The 22813-nt window shown below is 41.1% G+C and overlaps 1 protein-coding gene across 3 annotated transcripts in view; it reads left to right on the top strand.

Annotated features, from left to right (window-relative positions):
* RNF145 (ring finger protein 145) overlaps nucleotides 1–22813 on the top strand; it is a 44698-nt gene that overhangs the window by 11683 nt on the left and 10202 nt on the right. For 2 of the 3 annotated variants that reach the window (XM_040573227.1, XM_040573229.1), the window contains exons 3-7: nucleotides 6445–6553; nucleotides 12256–12347; nucleotides 14051–14218; nucleotides 17782–18017; nucleotides 21448–21623. In XM_040573227.1, the coding sequence (XP_040429161.1) occupies nucleotides 6445–6553; nucleotides 12256–12347; nucleotides 14051–14218; nucleotides 17782–18017; nucleotides 21448–21623 (781 nt within the window). The remainder of the gene's footprint in view (nucleotides 1–6444; nucleotides 6554–12255; nucleotides 12348–14050; nucleotides 14219–17781; nucleotides 18018–21447; nucleotides 21624–22813) is intronic. The other variant, XM_040573230.1, reaches the window with a different exon arrangement.

Below are 22813 nucleotides of genomic sequence, written 5' to 3'. Positions count from 1 at the left end.
CAGTTTCTTGAACTGTGTGGTTACCTTAATCGTTTGGTCACATTGCTGGCTAGGTGTGAACTACTTGTTATGAATGATGCCTTTAGAAAAGGGGCTTGTGGAAGGAGAAACCTGAACATGCAGCCATGGTAGTTGATTGCTGTGGTATGCCCACTTTCTTTGAGCTCTCATGGGTTAATTCAGTCTTTTATTTGTACAGCTTTTTGTGGTGCCTCTTCTCTTAAGAGGAAAGATTGAGCAGTCTGATACAAATGCAGTAAAAAGTGCGATGTGAAGCTTTGGTGTGAGAAGAAGCAAGCGGCTGGTTCATTCCAGAAACTAATTTCCCAAAATCATGAGGTGAGGGTGTGTGACTAAAAGTGCAAATGCATACAAAGACAAGGTGCTGCTCAGATTCAGCATCTGAGTTTGCTGTCCTGTGTCTTCTGTCACCCTCCTTCCAGCACCACTTAGATAAATGGGTAGTAGAACTATTTTTTGAGTGTTAATATTTTAAACTAGCTATTTCTAACTAAATGCAATTTGATGGCATTGACTTGGCCTTTATTTCTTACAAAAAAAAAAAACAAAACACCTTGGTATGTTTTTATCCTTTTTGATTAAATGTGCTGTGTGCTACAGTTGGTAGAGACAGAAGAGAGTAGAGGATATGCAATGGTCAGAATTCAGCATACTGAATTCAGCATACTTCTTTTTTTTTTCTTTCCAGCTCTGGAGACTGCTGGTTCACATACTGCTGCCATAGTGTCCCAGGCTTTTACTAAGCAGCTTTCTCAGTATACAGATACTTTAAAGTAACTTTTCTGTACAAAACTGGTAACTCTTTTAGGCAACTTGTGCTTTTTTATTAAAAAAAAAGTCAATAGTACTTTGCTTGAAAGGAGATTCTTAATATTTGATGAGGTTCTGTCGACTATTGTATTTTTTTGAGCACCAGTCTAAGGATAACTTGGCAATTTGTGTTCATAATTTGGAATATGTTGTGAGTGCTCAGATTCTTATAGCTCCACTTCCAGTTTTGTGTTCTTTTGCAGTACCCTTCAGGTTCTCCGTGGTTGTGGTTAGTGCCAGAGCTCTGATTGTTATGTGTGCTGTATTATAGGAACAGCCCCTGACTCATACAGCAGAACTAGAGCCTAAAGTCCATTGGTTTGTTCAAACAATACTGTAAATCTGTACAGAACCCTGTTCTTGGATTGTTTATACTCAGAATGCTGAATCTGTTATACATTTAATAGTTCAAGAAACATCTGTTGAAACTGATGGCAGTGCCCCAGTAACGAGCAGATTGTTCTGTTGGAATTCTTTTCACTGAGATATGGAGATGTTGGTGATGGTTTCAGATCTCTGTTTATTGTTACGCTGTGCCATGACTGGGTAAATACTAATTTTCTTGTGCACGAGTAGGTTTAGATTTGTGTTATCTCAGTGTAGAACTAATTTTTCAACATATTTTCAGAAAGGCAAAAATATTTACAGTGTTAGCTCAAAGTATGAAACTTCTTGGAGCATGTAACGTTTGTTTGGGCAGCTCTGGCTTAGTGGGAGGGTGAGGGAGAGGAGTGCTGTGGCTTGCCACACAAAGACATCACTCCTCAAAAAAGCAATACCTCTTAAAGCCCACCGTGCTTCTGCTGCCTCGGACAGCTGCTCAGCTAGCACCCATGAGGTTAGATGAAAGATGCACTCGGTGGTGCTAGCACTGGTGCCCCAGTGGCTACTTGAGACTGATACAGATTTAGGCATTAAGCGCTCTCCGAATGGCTTGGCTTGTAGGTTGATTTCCGCTGAGTACATTTTGCATAAGTTTTTGTGTTGGAGCCACTTCTGATGCAGGAGAGGTCGTTGTGTGTGGTGCTTCTCTATGACTGTTTTTTAACAACCGATGAAGAACTGGTCTCACTCACAGGACAGATGTCCCAGACAATTCAGAAGACCCCATTTGGCTGGGTTATTATTCAAAGATTCTTAATACAAGCTGAGGATGTACAAGAACTCTTCTTCTCCTCTGCTACGTGACTTAAAAATGAGTGGCTGTTGTGGTTCCGTCTGGTCTTGAGCCAACCTGTGCCAAAGAGGCTGTGGAATCTCCCTTGGTAACTTCTGCATCTTGCCTTTACCTACTGGGAGCTCTAAAACCAATCTTTTGAAAGCCATCGTTTTTTGAAATAGATGTTTTAGGCACAGACGATATATTAAATCTCTACGTAAGTTGTTCTGGTGACTGGTTACCCCAAGAAGTAGACTCACTGAAAATAAAGGTGCAAGCTGTTGTTATACTGTTTCTGTCATATCAAATACACTCTTTCAGAAGTCTGTCCTGTGTTATGGGTATTTGTATGTTGTGGCCAGATAATCTTCTGAATAAACTGAAATGAGCACAGTCAAGGGTTAGGCTAAAATGCAGTTACTGACTCCGTGGTACAGGGTTCCTACTTGGAGTCGGGACAGACGTGAGTCTTGATGGCATTCTGCGATCACAACTTGCCGCTTTACAGGGCATTGTAAGATGTGCCCTTTATCCTCAGAGGGTATGGTTGAGTGGGCAGATAGGCCCTCACAAATTAAATTTCTGGTACAATCCAAGCAATTGTGCTATTACTTTCTGGTGCTTGCAGATTTGAATTCCTCACTTCGTAGCAATCAGCGTAAGGAGCTGCTTTTCTTCTGAGCGCAGTGTTTCCTTGGCAAGCCTCTGCAGAAGCAGTATCCAAGAGATGGTTTGGTTTTATTAAGAAATGTTATGAACTCTTGAATTGGCTTTCATATGCTGAGCTCTCATTTTTTGACTAAACCTGTAGGAAACTTTGATTAATAATGTGAAGTGGACACGAGGGATCTGTAATCATGCAAATGAGCGCTAAAATGGCTCATAAAGAGGGTGAGTTGCAACTTTGATCATGCTCTAGAAGCCTCCACTGCCTGCAGCATGCCAATAAAATTCAGGCACCTGAGTGGGCAAAGAGGTAACACGAGGTGAGAGCAGCTGGGAAACACCTTGGTGGGATGCAGATAGAGTGCTGAAAGGCAATCTGAGCGTGAACTGCTGCTTGCTCTGACAATGAGCACTGCACGGTGAGAGGTTTTCATCTAGCTGAATCAACAAGTTAGAAATGAGGTCATGAGCCAGTTAATACGTGTTCGCATCCAGCAATGTTTAACTTAGTTTTTCTGCTGATTTTTTTTTTCTTCCCCCCCGCAGTTTTTCTTTATTTTCCCCAGTGGGGCCTAAATCAGTACTGGAGAAGGCAGTAGAAGCTCTCTGCTTCCTTGTGCTCCCGAATGGGTGCTGAGGAGCGTGCCTTTGTAAGGCTGGCACAGTTAGTTACTGTTAACCCATGGCTAAAGATTGCCCACTAAGATGTTTGTCAAACTGTAAATCCTTGTGCGTGGAGCATCTCTCCAAAAGGGATGGGTGTATATTTTCAGTACTGTGCTTGCTTCTGTCAGAGGAGGTGCAAATGAAAACAGAATGTAATGATTTAGATGAGAAAGTTGCCGTGAGAAATTTCATTTTCTGGGCCTTTGTTTTGAAGTAGGATCTCATTTATGCTGTGTACTAATTACATCATTTGCTGAAGTGAAAAGAAAGGGAATAGAATGTCACTGCTAGTATGAATTTGAGCTTGTCTTCCTTTTCTTCTGCAATGAGCCAGTTTGATAATGAGTTATTTGCTTTCTTTTTTTGGCAGAAGCCTTGTAGATAAAAATGAGGCTGGTACCACTGTGGGAATAGGGCCTCTGCAGCAAAAATGCAAATATTGCAGTATCGAGGGTGTCAAACTCTCACTTAGCAAGTCATAAGAGGGAACTGTAAATAAGAGTGAAAGGGATCTACTTAAACGTCTCTCACTCTCCCCTTCTTCAAAACCTAACCGTAAGAGCAAACAAGGCCTGTTTCCAAGTAAACGTTTAAATTCTGGCCCAAACCCGTGAGCAGTGGTGTTCGTCTTTAAAGTTGCTGCAGTAACCTTGGCTGTCCTGGTGCTCCCCCCTGCTGTTGGGAGGCTGGCTGTTCGAAAGGCACAGATGGGGCGGTAGTCTTCGTATCTTCTGATGTGCATTTAGACCTTTTTTCGTTCCTTCAGTCCATCCTATACTTCAGTTAGTGATCACATGGAGAAGAATGAACTTCAGTCACTTCTAAAATACACCTGTGTAGCATGGCTGTGTGGCAGTGCAGTAACTGCCCTCTAAAATGCCTTCCTTTTACATAAATTATCCTAGCACTGCTCAAGCACATCATGTGCCCTAGGAGCAGACTGTCATGTGATGGAATAAGGTAAAGAAGATGGCAGAGCTTGAATGCAGATACAGTGAACAGGTATTCTTGGACTGTTTGTAGGGTAAAAGAGGAATAAAAGACTGCATAATAAACCCCATTTAGTTCTCCTCCACCTGAAGGTGAGTCACAGGCTGCAGCGAGAAGGAAAGGTTTAGAGAGGTTTGACTCAAAGGCTGGAATGGCTGTGCACCAAAGAGGTGTCCCTACCTAAGCAATCAAGGGGAAGTGGTAATTACAGGGGAGACTAGATATTAAAAGTGTCTGCAGGTGTTTAGAGAGCTGGTGAAGCTGTGGTGTGGTGCAGACTAGTTAAATGTCTTCGAGATTCTGTTGGGAAATTCCTGCTCTTGTCATTTGTCTGTTTGGTAGCAGGAAGGTGGCGAACAGAGAAGATGAATTCTCCAGCATACTGGTGTTTGCTAAGAAATCCTAAGATAGGAGCATTGGCACTATTGAATTAACTAGAAGCACGTTATTCTGTGTAAAACAAGTGTTAGAAAGAAACTCGTGCTGGGTTTCAGGTCCCTTGAGAAAGATTAAGATAAAAATAGTTTTTGCACAGTATCTAAACCAGTAGTGGTGACTTCTGTGGTATTTCATTTTAATTGAAGAAACTGTCAGTTATTTTAGCTTTTGGAAAGAAGGAGAGTAAATGGTTTTTGTCTATCATAGTCATATGTATCATCATCTATCATACCTGAATCGATCTTTGCTTGGCATCCTGTGGGTCTGATGCCTTCTCTAGGAGCATGTTGCAAGTTACCTTCTTGTAGACCTAACTATTCACAGAATTTTAGAGATTGTTTATTGAAGGTGGGAAGTATTAAGTACCCTTGACATACTTCTACATAAATACTGACTTTGAAATCATATCTTTATCAAATATGGGAACATATTATGTTCCTAAGTTGTTTTATAGTAGCTGTTTGTCCCACATTTGAGTGCTTAATCTAGAGTTGCATTATTTCTTAAGTAGTTTTAAAAAGTTCAAAGTATAAATTAACTCGGTTAAGAAGGTTGTGCCCAGAGTTACGGAATGGATGGATGATACTTGAGGTGTAATGTGTATGATACAGCTTTAAGTGACAGTCCAAGTCCTTTGGTGTTTTGTTCTTAGCTGCAGGGAAGTTGCTAGCCCATTGCTTTTTTTTTTTTTTTCCTAAATGGATTTCAGTGCCAGGCACTTCAGTTGACCTTCAGAAAAAAGCATGAGTGCACTGCGTTGTGGTGGTGAGCTCAGAAATAAAGATTAGTAAGGGCACCCTGCGATGGGTCTCTGACCTGCTCAGTCTGTCTGGGGAAGAGGATGGGCATCGCTGCCCAGTTGTGGAGTGGACTTCAAAGTACCGTGTTAATAAGGTATCCTAATGAGAGCATGTAGGAAAGAGAGGATCATTGTTCTGTTTGTTGTAAAAGCTGCTGAGCAGCCAGGCTGTGTTTTTGAAGACCAGCCCTGTATCTGCATTGGGTCTTTTTCTACAATCTTGCTAAATGCTATCAGGCAGCGAGGGAAGTGCTGGTGTCAGTGCCCATAAGCCATAGGTTGTGCCAAGGTGCCTTGATTTGCAGCATCCTGATGGCTTCAATGTGCTCGAACGTTACTGCCGTGGAGATGAGCCTGTGTCTACCTCAAATCATGGGCATGTGAAATGTCTTAATGCCATGAAGCTGCAGTGGAAGAATAAAAAATATGTAATGATAATCAGCATGGATAAGTGTTCTGTGTGTCCTTCGCTTAAAAAATAATAAAAAGATTTTTTACATCACATAACTGAGACTGTTAGGTGGGATAAGCTTTTTTTTTCTTCCTGTTACACTGAAGCTTATTTTCACTAGCGAGAGAGACACCTAGGCCTTTTGCCCTAGTTACATAGGTTATGATAATTGTCGGCTTAAAATACTGGAGGTCAAATTCACTGCTTGATACCTAGATGTAATTTTACAGAAGCTGGTAGAGCTATTTCTGTTCATGACCAAAAAAAAAAAAATACATTGTGTGCTGTTTTGATAAGAGGAAAATATAGGTACCTGAGTTTTAAAACCAAATGAAATCAAAGGCAATTAAAGAGATCTGAATAACTTGACTGCTAGTTCATATTTCAAGAGACTTGGGGCTAAATAGTATTTTTTGAAACGTCAACCTCTGCTTTCTGTTACAGGTTACATCTTAAGTGTTGTGCTCCTCACTTTACCAAGGCAACACCTGGTTCAGCTTTACCTGTACTTTCTGACCGCATTGCTGCTGTATGCTGGGCACCAGATTTCCAGGTAGGAATAAATGGGTTAGATTTGTTAGTTTTATTTGGGATTTAAAAATATAACTGATGCTTTGTTAATATCTTCTGCAAGTGGGTTAGGTCTGGTTTTATGGAGGCACTTTTTTCTATGCCAGACACCTAAATATATCATGCTGTTTATTGTGAAAAAGTTCATGGAATTAAATGTGCTGTCAAGTAGTTCAGGTGTATTTTTGTTGACTTAAAGGAGTTTTGAGCTGCTTTTGTGTGGAGTGTAATGTCCATTAATCTAAGAGAAAGCACTACAGGACGAAATGTTGCCTCTGATGTAGTAATCTGACTTACTCAATGGCTCGGTTTACATGCTTTCAACACTGGAGTGTTTTACAAAGCAGACAGGATGTTACCTTCAATTTCCTGGCACCTAGGAAGAGGGAGAAAATAGCTGTGGAAGATGGTAAAAGTAAAGTAACGGTGGAATTTATTCCTAAATTCATCGTTGTGTAATATATTTTACAGTGAAAACAAAAAGAAAGGTGTTTGGATTTAAAACACAAAGCAAGAGGCTGGAAAACTGTGAGAAATGCAGGACGAAGTAGATCATCTTCTTTTGTTTGGCTCCAGTCAAATCTGTTGAAAGCCAATGTAAACTTTCGCACTGACAAGATGTTTAATTGGAACCAAAGAGAGTGCCCTCACATTAATGTCTTTACATGGGAAGTTTTGCAAATGTGGACTTGAGCCTGATTTATTTTGGTGCCTGCTGATGGGAAACATTTAAAAATGTGCTTTTGATTGATTTAAGTGAAGTAATAGGTTTGCTATTTCTGCATCAAAATCATTGTTCCAAAGCATTTGCTGGAATATCTCTTATGCAGTACATTGCAGCTCAGGGGAGTGTTAAGGAAGGCTTTGTGGTGACTTGACATGTCACTGTTGTGGCTGTCAGAGTTTCAGTTAATGATTTCTTGAATGGATGAGGATGCAAGAGAGGAATTATGGCCTCTTATTTACTGGGTAGGAAGGAAAGGGTTTTTTTTATCATCCTCAGGGGAGTCCTGAGTTTTTATAGATACAGTTTGTGGGTGTTTCTCTTAGAGTTAAAGGCTTACTTATTAGAAAAAGCAGCCTAAACATTATTTAAGAGCTTGTGTTGAAATAAAAGTAAAGCTGGTAACAGATGCCCGTCAGATACAGGGTTTGGTCCAGAATATTTATAGCTAGAGATCCTTAAGCCATTTTGGATCTTTAAATCTTTCAAAAGAAAGGAAGATGGTATGGATTTTGGTTGATACATTAAATAATAACATTATTTGATTTTAATAGTTCTTTATTGTTTGTTTTTCTCCATAATGTGAATTATAACTGGTATCGCTTTGAGAATTACAGGCTTCATTGAAACATGTTGGATAACTATTGCTTGGACTGTTTGGTGTGCTCTTACTAAGCTTTCTCTACTTGATACTTCTGGAGTGTGTTAATAAAGACTTTAATTAAATCTTGCATCAACTGGCACAAAAATATTTAATTAAAAGATGTCTGAGATTCAAATAGTCCAGCAGTATTCCCTAGCCATTTTGTATAGCAAATGCAGCTTCTAGCACTTTAGAGTGAGCTTACGCATTCCCTAGATATAAAACTGACTTGGTTTGGAAGGAAGCACTGTTCAAGGGGATCTCAGCACCAGCCTTTGTATAATGCGGGGAGTGACACTTGAATTAGCTTTTCAAAAGAATTTTTGAATACAATTAGTTTTCATACTGAGAATAGTGAAGTGTAACAAACACAGATGAACTCTGTTACTGGAGCTGTACCTCTTATTGATGAGGCTATCCAATTCCAACTGACGTCTCTATTTAGCAGACTGATCATGGTAAGACATACAGAAATCAAGTGCAAACTGTTCCTGATTTTTTTTGTTGCTAATAAATCTGCTTAGAATTGAAAACTTGCAGTGCGCTGCTCGTACGCTACCAGTTGGGATGCTATTTAAGACGGATGAAGAGATCCCATATTGAGGCCAGTTTGGTTAATGCAAATTATAGAACAAGACCAAAATCAGCTGGCACTTGTGACTCTGCAGTGTCCTGGAAATTCTGAGCCGTTGAAAGACTGCAGCTTTCAGTGCTGTTTTTCCACCCAGAAATAGCTTGTGGTTCAGCTGCAAGTCTAGGAATAAGATGATCTGAATTTTATAGTTAAGCTCTGACTTCAGACTTCCAGGTCTGTGTGACCTTGACAATCACTTAACTTCTTAGCGTTTGCTTCCTCATCTGCAAAACTGGGACTTACCTTAATGTGTGCGGATTGATTAGCTAATGCTCATGAGCACTTGGGAGAGTCCAAGGCGGCGCTGCGTTTGTATGTGACATGTTAGCCTGGCAATTTGGGTAGAGATAATTCACCATCTGTTTATGGAAAAAGGAGAAGTCAGCTTTAGAAAATAAAATCCTGCCGCTCTTGACAAGGAAAATGTATTTTCTTTTTTTTTATGTAGCTGCATGAATGTCTTGCTTAAAAGGATCACATTTCTTCTCCCCAGTTGCAACAGTAAAACTGGGGAAAAGAAATGATGCAGTTATCGTGCAGAAAAGAAATGATGCAATTAAACATGCTGTTTATGCTAAAAAAAAAAAAAAAGCATCCTTAGATTATTTCATGTTTTGCTGTTTTGTTATAATTACATTCCAGATGTTGAACCTGATAGAGCTTAGGGTGAGAAGATTTGAGGAGAGGGAGTGGGAGGGGGAGAAGGAGGAGAAGGCAGGGAGCAAGGGACTGAATCATTACTTATGGATAATCTTTAAAGATGTTTTTAATTTTAAGGATATCTGTAGCCATTCAATACCTACGACTGTGTGTGTTTGATGTTAACAGCGAAGATTAATCAGCCACAGTAAATGTCGGCAATATGACTCGGGTCAGATAACCACAGTTCCTTATGCCTGTCAATTACAAAGCACATCTTTAGTAACAGAAGACCTTTCTGTGCTTTCAGTAACAAAAAAGGGGTCATGTGTGAGGCACTGTATCTCTTTACCTTTTCAGAGCAGTGCTAGTCGTGGCTAGCCGTGATTATATGTTAACAGTCCAGCAGTTTGATTAAATGAGGCTGGGAGTGCATCCACAGAATAAACAGCAGGCGATCTGATCTCAGCTTTATTCTTACGCCCTAATTTTCTAAAGTAATAACGTAGTTTCAGTCATTTCATTAACTAGTAAATAATGATTTTAGCATTCTTGTTTTCTTACATTGCTGCAGTAAAGTGAACAATTCCCCGATGTAAAAGCTGCAGCTTAATACAGTTTTAATTGATCAAAATTGAGTGCATGCACTTGCTCTTCTCAGCATCTTGTATGGCACTGCAGCTGTTCCAGGCATCTTCTGATTGGTGTCTGTGCTAAAAGATCCTTGTGTTCGCACTCGTAATAACAGAATCACTGCTTTTTCTTATTTAGACATCATCTACAAATACTGTTTAAAAAATTTAGGAGACCTTAAAGCATTGCTTCTCTAGGCTGGCAGGCCTTAAACTCTCAATTAAAGAAAGGTACTTAAAGAGTGAAGCCAAGTATAGTCCTCTGTGCAGATGACTGAATCAGACAAGGGCAAGAAATGTAGCTTGGGAGGATTTGGGTCATCTCCAGACACGTTCCTGCTGTAAACGAACCAACTATACGTGCAGCTTTGGTGGTACGTCTTGGCTAAGTTGTGCAAGGTTTTCTCGCTACAGTTGGTATTCTGGATGATTTTGTAACCTGTTTCCTGACAGATGTAGAAAAAGCTTGATGTCTTCACTGCTTTCCTTCTAGCAATTTAGAAATAGCCAGCATTTTCACCTTCAATTTGAGGATGGAGCATGATATTGCTAATACAAAAAGCCATCTTCAGCATGTTGCAAATTCAGAGGAAATCTGTGGTGGGGCTTTTTTTTTCTCTCTCCAACTCTGATGGATTATCCTGTCTGCTTTGCAAATGCTGTCAGAAAGTGTTTTCTGCAGATTCGCATAAACAAAAATACACAACTTCGTCCCAAAGATTACATCCTTGTGCATGTTTGAAGGTTGAAAAAACCCCTTGTGCTTATCTGTGGTTTGATAACAAGGGGAAATGTTCTATGCAGAATCAGTCATCTTAGCTGCCTTTTCCATCTTCATGTGTTTTTAATTGTAGGTTACAGACTAAAGAGCCCATGTCGACATACCTCGCATATACTATGACACTTGAAAAGCTGCTGTGAGTAGGCAGCATTGTCAGCTATGAAGAACAGGCTTTGAAGTGTTTGTTTTAGTACTTTGAGATTTATGTCTTGAATTCCAGAGAGTTTTTGCAAATGAAAATGCGAATACCTTAGCTTGGAGTAGCGAGATGATGCTAGAACCAGAGTATTTTTCCACATTTCTGGGGAAAAGCGGATGCTTCCAGTAGCACTGCGTTGCATTTTTTTTTTCCACTTGAAATATAAAGAGCAATTCGTACATTGGTTGTCATTTCCAGTCTTGCTTGCTTTGCTTTGCCTGCATCTGTTTGCAGCAGGTGTGGCTTGCCTGACTGATGTAAATAAATACGTAATTCTGTCATGCCATGCCCCTTGAGCAAACAGACTCTGCTAGCTCCACGCGGGGTCAGCTGAATGTGTGTGTCTGGTGTTCCTGGGACGTGCTGCAGCTGGACATGAACGGCCGGACAGTCTCGGCCAGATGGGAGCAGGGGCTGTGGTGCTGCTGTTGGCGGAGTTGGCAGGGTCACAACGAGGGTGCAGCAGCAGCCATGCCAGGAGTGGGCACCGGAGGGTCTCAAGATGAGGCAGAAAAAGGGGCTGAAGATGCGGATCCGCAGGGTCACGTGGATCGCCTGCTGTCTCATGGCAGGGGATTAACGAGCCACTGGAGAATTACTGCCCTGCTGTTCCAGGATTATCTTCTGAAAGTGCAAAATGTTTGCTCTTTGTGTGAAGTTCCTATTTGACTTGCATTGCTGTTACACAGGTTAGCCTGCTCGAAGGTGGAGATGAGATGATCACCAACAGCAGGCAAAGTGCCTGCTCTCATAGGGTTCTTACTTTTTTCTTTGATTTCCTGAGCCCCCACCTCTTCTGAGAGAAGTTACAGATGTCCCGTCAGATTTTCAGACTTTGTCTGCCACTTGTGGTCCCTCGGTTTGAGGGCATCCAGTTGGTCCCCCTGATTTCCCCAGGATACAGCTAAATTTTTGAAATATTGTTGGATAAAAGGATTATGAAGCAACCATGTCCCTGGTCTTCTGTGATTGTCACTTTGCCCTCACAGCTATTTATTAAAACAGTGCAAAGAGATTGGTGCAAAACACTGTGACCATTACATTGGAAGACCTTTTCACATGAAGCTGGTGGGAAAAGAAATCAAGATTAGGAAGAAACCACTTAATAAGGGAACTTAAAAATGGAATGTGCTTAAGAGGCTTTGTCAATAAGCAGTTTCAGGCCACCTTCTGAAGAGCAGCTTGGGTGTCCCAAAGGACTTTTACAGCTGTGACAGTGAGTCTAATTACAGATAATACGTCTGTCGCCAAAGTCATGCTTCGGTTAGATCCTTTGATCACTGAGGATGCCATAACAGTAGTGTTAATATTGCTTTTCGTAATTTACTTAATTGACTGTAACATACACTGAGGTTACATGTGTGTGGAATGAGTGAATTGCTTCTTGTCTGGTCAGAAGGATCTTAATATTTTTGTGGTTTTATTTTTTTTAGGGATTACGTGAGAAGTGAATTGGAATCAGGGTATGAAGGGCCAATGTACTTGGAGCCTCTCTCAATGAATCGTTTCATGACTGCTTTAGTAGGTAAGTGATTTAGATATTTGTGATGCAGGGGGAGCTCTGCCTAATTCTCTTCATTGAAACCTGTGCATGTTTCACCTCTTGGTTTCAAATTTCTGTGTCACTTTTAGTAGCTGTGATCCTCATTAATATTGCAAGAAGTATGGAAGGCTGGATGTGTCCTGCGTGGCTCTGTATGTGCCATTAATTTACCAACGCTTCCTTACTTTAGATCTGTTTTGGAAATTTTTAAAATTTAATGTTAGACTTAAATCTTTCAGATTTATACGGGCTTCCTAATCAACCCATTACACTTTTGTAAAGGTGCAGTTTATTGAAATTCATGCTTGTCTGTGCTGTGTTCTTCCTAACTGTGGATCTGAAATTAGAAATGTGTTGTAAATTGGTAGAGTAGGGAAAGTAGATTGTGTATATTTTCCTACAGAAGCACTTTAAATTCATGCCCAGGAGTTTGGGTGAAATCAGAAGTTCTTAAAGGAGTTAGTTTACCCCAGTAGGCACATCAGGTATTTTTAAAAGAAAGCTTTTTTTTTCTCTGTATCCCTGTCTATCCCTATGATAGCATCAAGGCATAAGGAATGAAAGGAGAAAGATCCAAGGATCTCGTGTAAGCAATCACTTCAGTTTGTAGTAGAAGGACACTTCTGATAGCATATAATTTCTTTCAAAAAATAGTACTGAGATTGTTTAGTACTTCTGTGTTTACTATTTCTAGAATTATGCTTCCTAAATACAGCATTCTGCCTCCGTGTTCTTCTGAGACTCGCAGTCTGGTTCAGCATGATTGCATTGTCTGTCTGGAAAACTCCTTGGATGGAAAGCCCTGTAGAAATTTCGATAGTATTTTTATCTTTGGAAGCATTGTACAGGCATTTATTCTGTATTGTCTTTATAGATAAGTGTTTTCACGCTCTTACAAAAAAAAAATAGGTGCAATAGATTTGTGGATGTGTGCATGGGCCTACAGGCTACTTCTATTTATTTTTAAATTGACTTCCGGGGGTGTTTCTAATGAAAGCATTAAGGAGTAACAGCTCAAAACTACGTTTAAATTGTGTTTCATGAGAGGCAGAGATGACTTCTTCTTTGAGATGTTTAGGTAAAGTCCTGAAGAATTGGGCTTTCTACGCTCTTCCCTTACCCTCCCCTCCCAAATGAATTTTGGAAGAGAATAAATTCAGTGTTAAGGTTGCTACACCGTACCATATGCTCTGCTGAGAGGATATTGGAATGCACGCGCACTGTGTGTATTTTAAAAATAAGCCAAAGACACAGTCAGAAGAAAAACCTTCTCTAATTCCTTTCACTAAGGTCTATGGTTTTCATCAGATTATTGACAGATTTAGTCAGCCGTGGACTGTTGACAAAACTCAGCTGCTTCCTGTTTGCTTGCAGCTGCTACTGAGAGATTTAAATGAGCTTACTTCTTTCCAGTATGTTAGGTCTAGCAGAATATATACGTTCCCTGCCTGCCGGTATCCCCACTTTTAAATTTGGGATTTGTCCTTGCTTTTAATATTTTTATATAGAAGTAACGTTGGTGTTTTCCAAGAAAAGGAAATATTTAGAGATCACTTCGCCTCTCTTCTGAATTTCTAGGTATGCTAAATTTTGCTGTCTTGTGGAATGACACCAAAGTACAGCGAAAGCCTTTAGTATGTTTCGGCGAGAAAATGTTTGTAATTAGTTCTTTGAATCTCTCTCAGGTGCGATGCAGGGTCCCGTGCTAAAGCAGAATCCCTCAGAGAGCTTCACAAAGCAGCAGGCAGGACCGGGCAGGAAGAGGTCAGGAGGCGTTATGCCATTCAGTAACGGTTATGCAGAAACTAAACCGGGAGTCGTAGCCCATCAGTATCCCAGGATGCATCGTTCAGGTTTCGTGTGGATTATGTGTGAGCTAGAAAAAGATGATACAGCTGTATTTGTCCAATTCAGTGTCGGGTTGTACTGGGGGGCAGACTGAAGTGTCTGCTTATTGTAATTGTTTTTCAAAAATAGGTGCTTGACTGTACTAGCAAGTGTGTGTATCCTCATTATTAATTTTATAATAATAAATTATTAATTTTTAATAATACCCTCATTATTAATTTTTCCTGTTCTTTTAAAGCCAACTTGAAAGTCTAATTCTAGTCTTGATGGCAAATGGTCGTCTTTGGGGAAGTCCTACGTAAGTGGGCTTTGAGGCTTGACAGTGTTTTGTGTAAATATGAAATACTTTCTCAAATTTGTTACATGCTGAGGTGTTTATCCAGTGCAGTCTGCCATGTCTCAGGAGTGTACTGCACTGAACTGTCATCTTTGCAGCAAAATTAATACATGTGGGTGCCTTGCTCCATCTCTTTCTTGTGTGTTCTGCCAGAGCATTGTTGTGTAGCATTGTTGACAAAGGCACTGAGGCAGGTGCATGGGGAAATAATCATGCTACTGATAGAGATCTGTCACCTAAAAGCTGTGGTCAGAATTAAAAGGGTGGAGTACAGTACGCCACTTGGGTCTCAAATTTAATCTTTAATAATGGTTATATTCATTAGTGCTTTTTGGATGGGCACTCTCGGTCAGTTCTTCCCCCAGATCTAATTCAGTCCAATAATTATTAACTAGGGTTACTAATATGCTCTGAAGTTGCTCGTCATGCTGGATGGAAGAAATAAACAGCTGAGAAGACTGCCTCTTGGATGAGTGTTCCACCTTGTGAGAACATCAGCTGTTATGTTACAAAGCTGCGTGGTTTCGAAGTGATGCTACCCTGAAGATTTTTTTTCTTAGTTCTTAGTGCACAGTAGTGGGAGCATATATTAACTTGGAGACATTCTGCTTTTTGTCAGGCAGTTAATGTGGTAACCAGGGAATTTGGTAACATCAGCTTTTTAAAACGGAGAGTGAAGTAAAGAGCTCCCTTCTAAAAGTGGGAGTGACTCTACCACATTTGCTGGCTTACCACATATTTTCCATTAGTTTACTAGCTGAGAGGCTTTGGCTGTCTGTCAGCACGGTTTAATGTATTTGTGGAGGTTTGGGGAAGGGAAAAGAACAGGAACTTAAGGCAATAGATTTCTTCCTTATTGCTTCATTCCCTAGCAGAGGAGCCTGGTGTCCTGCAGGAGGGTTCCAGATGTTGGACTCATTAGCTCTGTCTGGCAGTCTTCAGTCCACAGCATTGAAGTTTAGAGAGTGCAACTGTTCAGCTGGATTTACTAGTCTCAGCAGGTAGCTTGAGGATTTAAGTTTTTTGGTGACGTGGTATGAGTTACAAGGTAATTTCTTCTGACTGGAACTGCAACCGTGTATGCGATCTCTCACCGTGTACAGCCCTACTTGGAGATAAGCTATGATGTATGGCACAGAGAGGTTGTCCTGAAGGAAGGTGCTGCTACCCCGTTAAAAATGGGAAGTACCTGTCACTAAAAGCTCCGTTACCTCTTTGGGCCCTTCCTGAAAGGGCTGAGAATCAGCAAGGTGCAGGCGTCAGGAGGGAGCTCAAGGCCTCAAGAGCAAGTGCTCCATGTGTTTCACTTGATGGTGCACAGGTCTCTTTTCCCTGACAAGTGACTTCCAAGCAGTGTTTAGACTGAAAAGGTGGGAAGCAGAGAGAGCTTAGCAGGCATGACCAGCACCCTTGGCACGTCGCACCTGGAGGAAAGCAGGGGTTGCTCTTCCGTGAGGTGAGACTGGAACCAGAGGTCCTGTCTCGTGACTGGAGAACCCCACAGTTATCCCAGGGAGCACCGGATTGTTAAGTGTGGTGGGTTACAGCATTCCATTTCAGATGACGACACTTACTAAATCCTGAAGAACATATCGGAAGCTGGTGTTGGTGTCCCTTTGTGTGTGAAGCTGGGTTGCCTTAGTTACCATGAGTCGCAGAAATCCTTGCAGGCTGACTGTGCCAGGCCCCGAACGTTACAGCACAGCAGCGTGCTGGTGGTGTCTTAACTGGGGTTGTAGCAACCTGCGTGTGGGCAGAGAACAACAGAGCAGAGAGAGTGCTTCAGAGCTGGAGTCTGTTGAATGATGAGTAGAGTAACTTTCTCAGAGGCTTGTGACCCAAAATACCGGTAATATATCTTGCTGAAAGCAAGCATGCTTGTTCTGAAGAGACTCAAGGTAATTCAAAACTACACCTAGCAAATTGAGGGTAGGATTTAAACTTGAAAGAGGACAGTGTGAAGGAGGAAGACCTTTGTATGTTTAAGTGGTAGAGTTTAGAGGTTTGCTTTCAGTTTGGCTCCAGTTATTTTGAAAGCAGAAGGCCTTTACTGGGTGGGGAAGTTGGGCAGGATGAGAGAAATGCTGGTTCTATTTCTCCTCTCCCAATTTCCCTCCCTAAGGCGTCCAGAAGGGCTTACAAGGTCCATAAGGTTATGTGAGCACATGGAGTTAGCTGAGGCCTAGAGATGTTCTGGTCTTGGCTTTGTTACGCTGTGCTTTGCTAAGGCTAGCTCCTGGTTCTGCCAAGAGCTGTGAAACACACAGACTATTGGGGGGGGGGGGGGGGGGCAAAGCAGCCCATAAACACTTGGGTTTGGTACCATGTAGCGTGGCTTCCAGATGTTCACCACCTGTGTCAGTTCACAAGGTTCTGCTTTTAAACAGTGAAACAAGCATTTCTCTTACTGCAAAATGATGAGTGAGAAATGTTCTTACCCAGACAATGTAAATTTGGCTCCAGTCTGCTTCCTCTGAGATAAAGGGTACAGGTTCTACTGACTGTAATGGGAGCAGTTATACAGGAAGGGTCTGCTCTAGAAATATCATCCTCCAAATCTCTGTGTGTGTGAGAAAGACATTCTTGTGCCCCCACCAACTGTTAAAGAGAATTCAGTTGTTAATTATCTGTCACTTGCAAGCTTCACTGATAATTTTGAGCAACTGCCCCAGGGCATTATGAAATTATTGAAGTCTCAGCTGCTGACCTGGCTGTCTCCTGTTAGTGTTCTTGGCCTGTAATTCCTCTTGACAGTATAAATATTGTTGTTCCAAAAGCCATTTGGGACCTCTGATTACTGTTTTGCATGGCTCAGGATGAAATAGTCATATAGTTGGGCTTCAGAAAAGCCTCTGCTGTGCACAAAGATACTGGTGGGATTTAGGTTGAGCTCGGATGTTATGGAAAAAAAAAAAGGGTGACTTGTCAAGTCATCCACAGCATGATTTACTCCTGGGACTTCATATTAATCTGAATGTGATTCTGCGTGTTTTGGGTTAACATCTCACTAATCTATATAGTGAAAGCATACACTTCACATAGTTTGAAAATTGTAAGTTTTATGACCCAGCAGAAGACGTAGAGGAGCCCAGTTTCATAACAGATATGTCCTAGTTAGAGCTGTCATAATATGCTGGATGTTGATAACTGTTAGGGAAAGATAACGAATTAAAATAAGTTTTTCCTGAAGGGGATAATCAGCTTGATTATAAAAGACTGTCTCGTTTTCAGGTCAGCTGGTGGTATGTACGCTCTGCTCCTGCGTCATGAAAACAAAACAGATCTGGCTCTTCTCTGCTCACATGCTCCCTCTGCTGGCACGGCTCTGCCTCGTCCCGTTGGAAACCATCGTCGTCATCAACAAATTTGCCATGATTTTCACTGGTTTGGAAGTTCTCTACTTTCTGGCATCAAATCTTCTGGTGCCCTATAACTTGGCAAAGTCTGCATACAGAGAGCTTGTCCAGGTAAGACTGAGTGTAACAATTTTATTGTCCTTGGCCTGAGCTTTTTTTTTGCAGGAAAGAAGTAATAAAATAAGTAGTTTGACTATTTCCTGTGCATCTGTTTTTGTGTGCTAACTCATGTTTTCTTAGAAAAACAAATGTGTTCCTATCCATAGCATCCCCTTTCTTTAATTTTTGTTAGCTTACAATTTATATGGGTGAGCAGTTCAGGCATTCAGCGTAATTCATTAGCCTGAGTTATGCTCCTGGCTAGCTGAGCATGTCCACTTTGCTTGGATTTCACTTAGTCCTTCTTGAAATCCAGGCTAAAAGACAGGATTGTGGTAGAATGGAATTAGTGCCTCATTAAATGAGTAAGGTACTACCTGTGCATTAATTACACTAGCTGTTCATTTTAAGAAATATGTTTTGTATAAAAAGCATTTGTAATTGTAGTGTTCAGTTGGGAGTAACAGTGAAGCTGATCTTGACTGTGGCTGGGGCTGTGATGTGAAAGGTTGAAAGGTCTGTAGCATTTGGTTTAGAACAGCAGCATTGCTAGGATCTCTGAGTTACCAGAAACAGAGAAGACTGATCTGACATGTATCCATTTTGTTAACACTTTGACATCTAATGTATATTTGTTTGAAAAGACGCTTTGTTAATGTTAGAGAAACATCATGCCTCACGTACACGCATCTTATTTTTATACAGATAATGTCTCCTTCCATATATCTCAGTATAAAAGATTGATGCTTACTGGATTTTGACTGACCTGTTAGTTCTCCTCTCACCAGTTGCTGAATTTTTTTCAGACCAAGCCTTTGGTTTTCTGACTTGCTTCTTCATTCCAGAAGCAGCCTGAAAACTAACTTGCTAAGCTCTTTCAAAGCCCTCTTTAAATCTCTTCGTTGCTGTCGTATCTGTCATACACAAACAAAAACTTGGCAGCAGGAGGTGTCTGGAGTGCCAAGGCCTCAGCCTGTCATCTTGATCATTATTGTCTAGTTATTTATTTTGTGTGTAATTGGTCTTTGGAGCAAGATTATCCTTCTGTGCTTGTACAGCACCTAACATGGTCTGATCTTGCCCATAACCAGCTTGTAGATTTGCTGATAAGAACAAATTCAGGAGCTGACTGGCAAGGCTTCAATATCCATGTTTTCCAGGGAGAATATAAAAATAATGCTTACCATTTCCTTTAAAAGAGAGAGCACTGACTAACGTGGTGTGAAATAGATGCTCCTCCTCTTCTATAGAGTTTGAAGGCTCACAACAGGGTAAAACCAACTCTTCGATTTTCCATTAGCATGGACACTTGCAGTTTGGCTTCTTGATGTCAAATTAAAATATGATGTGGATTTGAGTCATGTATGTGTTATTTATTAGACACTTAAGTTTAGAACACTTCTTCATATGGAGATTTTAGTTGCAAATACATTATGGGAGAGAATAATTTCTTTTTTTCTTGGGGTCAGAATTGTATTCTAAGTACAGTTGCTATACAAGCCTTCTCATCTCTAGGATCGCTTGTCTCTGATTTTATTTTCCTTTTTTTCTCCTCTCCTGGTATTTCAAATCTTGCTGGGCTCTCTTACATGATTGTAATTGTGAGGAAGAAATACTCCTTATGCGTGGCCTTTGGATGCTGATAATACTCTTTCTCCCAATTGCTTATGCAGAGGGCATAAGTTTTTTTTTCTTCCCTGTAAATACATAGAAAATGACAGGGTTCGTAAAGTGCCACTGGATTTATAATAGACCGATTAGTCATATGATGCTTTTTTGAGTGCATATTGTAGAGTGTATTGGAATGGAAAGTTGTGTACAAGTGTTTTTCGTTTTGCATTGGTGAAATGGGATAACAAAAGTTTTGTTTTTAAAGAGCTTGTTGCTCTTCACATATAGTCTTGAAACACAGCTGAAAAAAAAATGTTGGCTCAGTGTGTGTTTGTATAACTGCCTGCAGGGGATTACAAATGAAGTTAAGTGTGTTTATTCCAAAGAAGGATATTGTCTTGTTTTGTGTTGAATGTTCTCCTCTATGTGATTCCATTGCTGTAACTTTGCGTGGTGGTTAGTCTTCAGTGATGTGTTGGTGAGTTCACTACTGTTGCGGGCTGGAATTGATTGCTGTTTTGATATCAGTGGCAAAACTTACTGAATATTAGGATGTTAAACACCAGGAGTGTTTGTTGAATGGAGCACCACGGGGGGATGGCCTTACCAGGTGGGCCAAAGCAGCTTTTTGCGTGTGTGTGTGTGTATTTCAGACTGTAGCTGACGGTATAATTTAAAAGCAGGTCTAGAAGCTTGGCTGCCTACTTGCAGAAGATGCCAGAAATACCTCATGGTTATGAACCTACGTTATGAGCATAGCTGACCTGTCTCTGATGTGATGGAGTGCTGTGCCAGGAGCTGCGTGGGATTGCTTGGATTGGTCTCAGGCCAAGGGAGAGGCCAAGGGAGTCTCCTGAGGGCAAACACAGTTCCTTGACAAGTCTGCACAAAGCTAAAAGCAGGAGCTTGGCACCATATCCCTGCCAGCAGCATACTGCTTGTCCATCAGCCACAGCAGATGCTGCAGCAGGTCCCGTGAACGTTAATATCCCTCATGCTGGTCATGAAAGACTAAGTAGACAACTCTCTAACGTTTTTGTTGAAATACAGGCTTTTTCATGTGTTTGCTAGCTATTGCAAATTTTCCATCGTTGTGGGAAGGAGACGATAAAGAAAAAGCAGTTGAGTGATTTCCTTTTGATGTTTTATTATAAGTCCAGCTATATGAAGCTCTAGCTTCTTGAAAATCACTGCATTGTAACTTAGTCTTTGCAATACAAAAAATGTAATTGAGCTTCAAAGTCTTTTGAAATAGCTTTTAACTGTGAACTTCAAAACCCTTGGTTGATTAGGAGCAGTCAGGAGTTTGGTACATGTTTGTTCTGAGGTACTTAACACTAAATACCTCAGACATTTTATATTTTCCTTTAAAACGGATCAGCAAAGCAGATTTATTATGCTGAAGTGGTGTGGCTCGCTTCATTATCTAGCATGTGTGGTGAGTTGGCAGTAGCTATAGAGAAGACAACAACGCTGTGACTTGAGCTGGGCAAAAGGTCTGAGTGGGTTGTACGTGGACTGGAGGCGCGTCCTCGTTCCTCTTGCTGTGAGAGGGCCGCAGTCAGCAGCTCCAAGCCAGTTATTCACAGGAAGGGGCAGTCAGCTGTTCTGGTGGTTCGCTGCACAGTCAGGTACTTCGTACTTCAAGTAAAATAGATGATCAGATGGTAGCGTCTCACTGCTGAGTCTGGGCTTTCCCTCTTCTCCTTTGAGATGGCTAATGCCATGTGAATTAACCCTACCTTTGTTGTGGTTTATTGGTGAATATCCTTTTGTTATCAAACTACAGCTGACACGAACTAATAACAAACTGCGTTTTTGTCTTGTCCAGGTGGTGGAAGTATATGGTCTCCTGGCTCTGGGAATGTCTTTGTGGAACCAGCTGGTGGTCCCGGTTCTTTTCATGGTGTTTTGGCTCGTCTTGTTTGCTCTTCAGATCTATTCCTATTTCAGTACACGGGACCAGCCTGCCTCGAGAGAGAGGCTCCTCTTCCTCTTCTTGACAAGGTAACTTACTAGTCTGCAAATAATTTTTAGGTTTTGACTATGTTCTGAAATGTGTGCTCTTTTAGAGACTAAACAGGTAGATCAGCTTTTATTGAATTTGGGTGCCGGGCAAATACCTGTCCTTATCTCAGCAACCATGTGTGCAAACCCTGTTGAGCTTCAGAGGCATGGATTCCATTCAGGCAACGTTAGTTCAACTGTGGGGAGTTCCCAAAGAAAGCAAAACACTTCTTTGATGAGGGAATAGCTGTAATTAGAGCTTTGGTCCAGAAGTTTGTTTTCAGTATACGAATCGTTTTTAAGTCTGAGATATCTCAGCTGAAGTTATTTAGTTCAGTACCTTATTTGTGGTTGTTCTTTTCTGATCCCTGTATGTCTTGCTTCTTCATTCTGTTGTGGGACGTGTTCTCGAGTTCATCCAGTCAGCTGAAGTAACCAACTCCTAAAGTAACTTTTGAGCCCAGTGGTTAATCTGGCAAAGGCATAAATCTCTTAAAAATATCAATTTGCTAAAAGCCTGGTAAAACCTGGCTACAGGGAGAGAGGCATGTGTCAGTGCTGTCACTGAGAGAAAGGCAGCATTTGAGGGATTCTGGCCGGGCTGTACGTGCCTGTGCTGACTCTCGTCTAACTAGAGATTACCGCATACAAAAGGGAGGGGGCATGTAGGGCAGAGAGGAACTGGGTATATTGCAGGAGAAGGTGGGTGAGGCAAATTACATTGTGTAATACTGGGATGGGGAGAAAAGGGATGGTGTCTGAACACGCAGGTAACAGGACATATCCTTTAGAGGCCATACATCATTAGTTCTGCTGTTTGGGTAGCAACTTGCTTGAGTAACTTACTCATCACTACAGTTTTCCAATCAGGCTTTCCAGCTGCTTAATTTTGCCTGCCTTTGTGCGTGCATATATGATGTCATAGCGTTAAGCTCTCAAAATTCATTGTCATTAAGGAGAAAAGCCAGAGATCTTACTGCGTGTGCTATTAAAATTGCTTACATTGTCATACTGCATTATGTAAAAGCACCAACTGTGTTATCTGATTGTCAGCTGAACTAATGGTGTCTGAAGTTTGTTCCTCTTGTTCATCTCTGCTGCAATTTTAATTTTGCTGCAACAGAGCACTGCATTTAGCAGTTAGCAGAGGTGAGGCAAGCTATCCTTTTCCTAGTAACTAAGTTTATTCC

Source organism: Cygnus olor, chromosome 14, assembly GCF_009769625.2.
Source record: "Cygnus olor isolate bCygOlo1 chromosome 14, bCygOlo1.pri.v2, whole genome shotgun sequence".
NCBI classification, from domain to species: Eukaryota; Metazoa; Chordata; class Aves; order Anseriformes; family Anatidae; genus Cygnus; species Cygnus olor.
The sequence above is the reverse complement of the archived record's forward strand: the minus strand, read 5'-3'. Positions and strand labels throughout refer to the sequence as shown.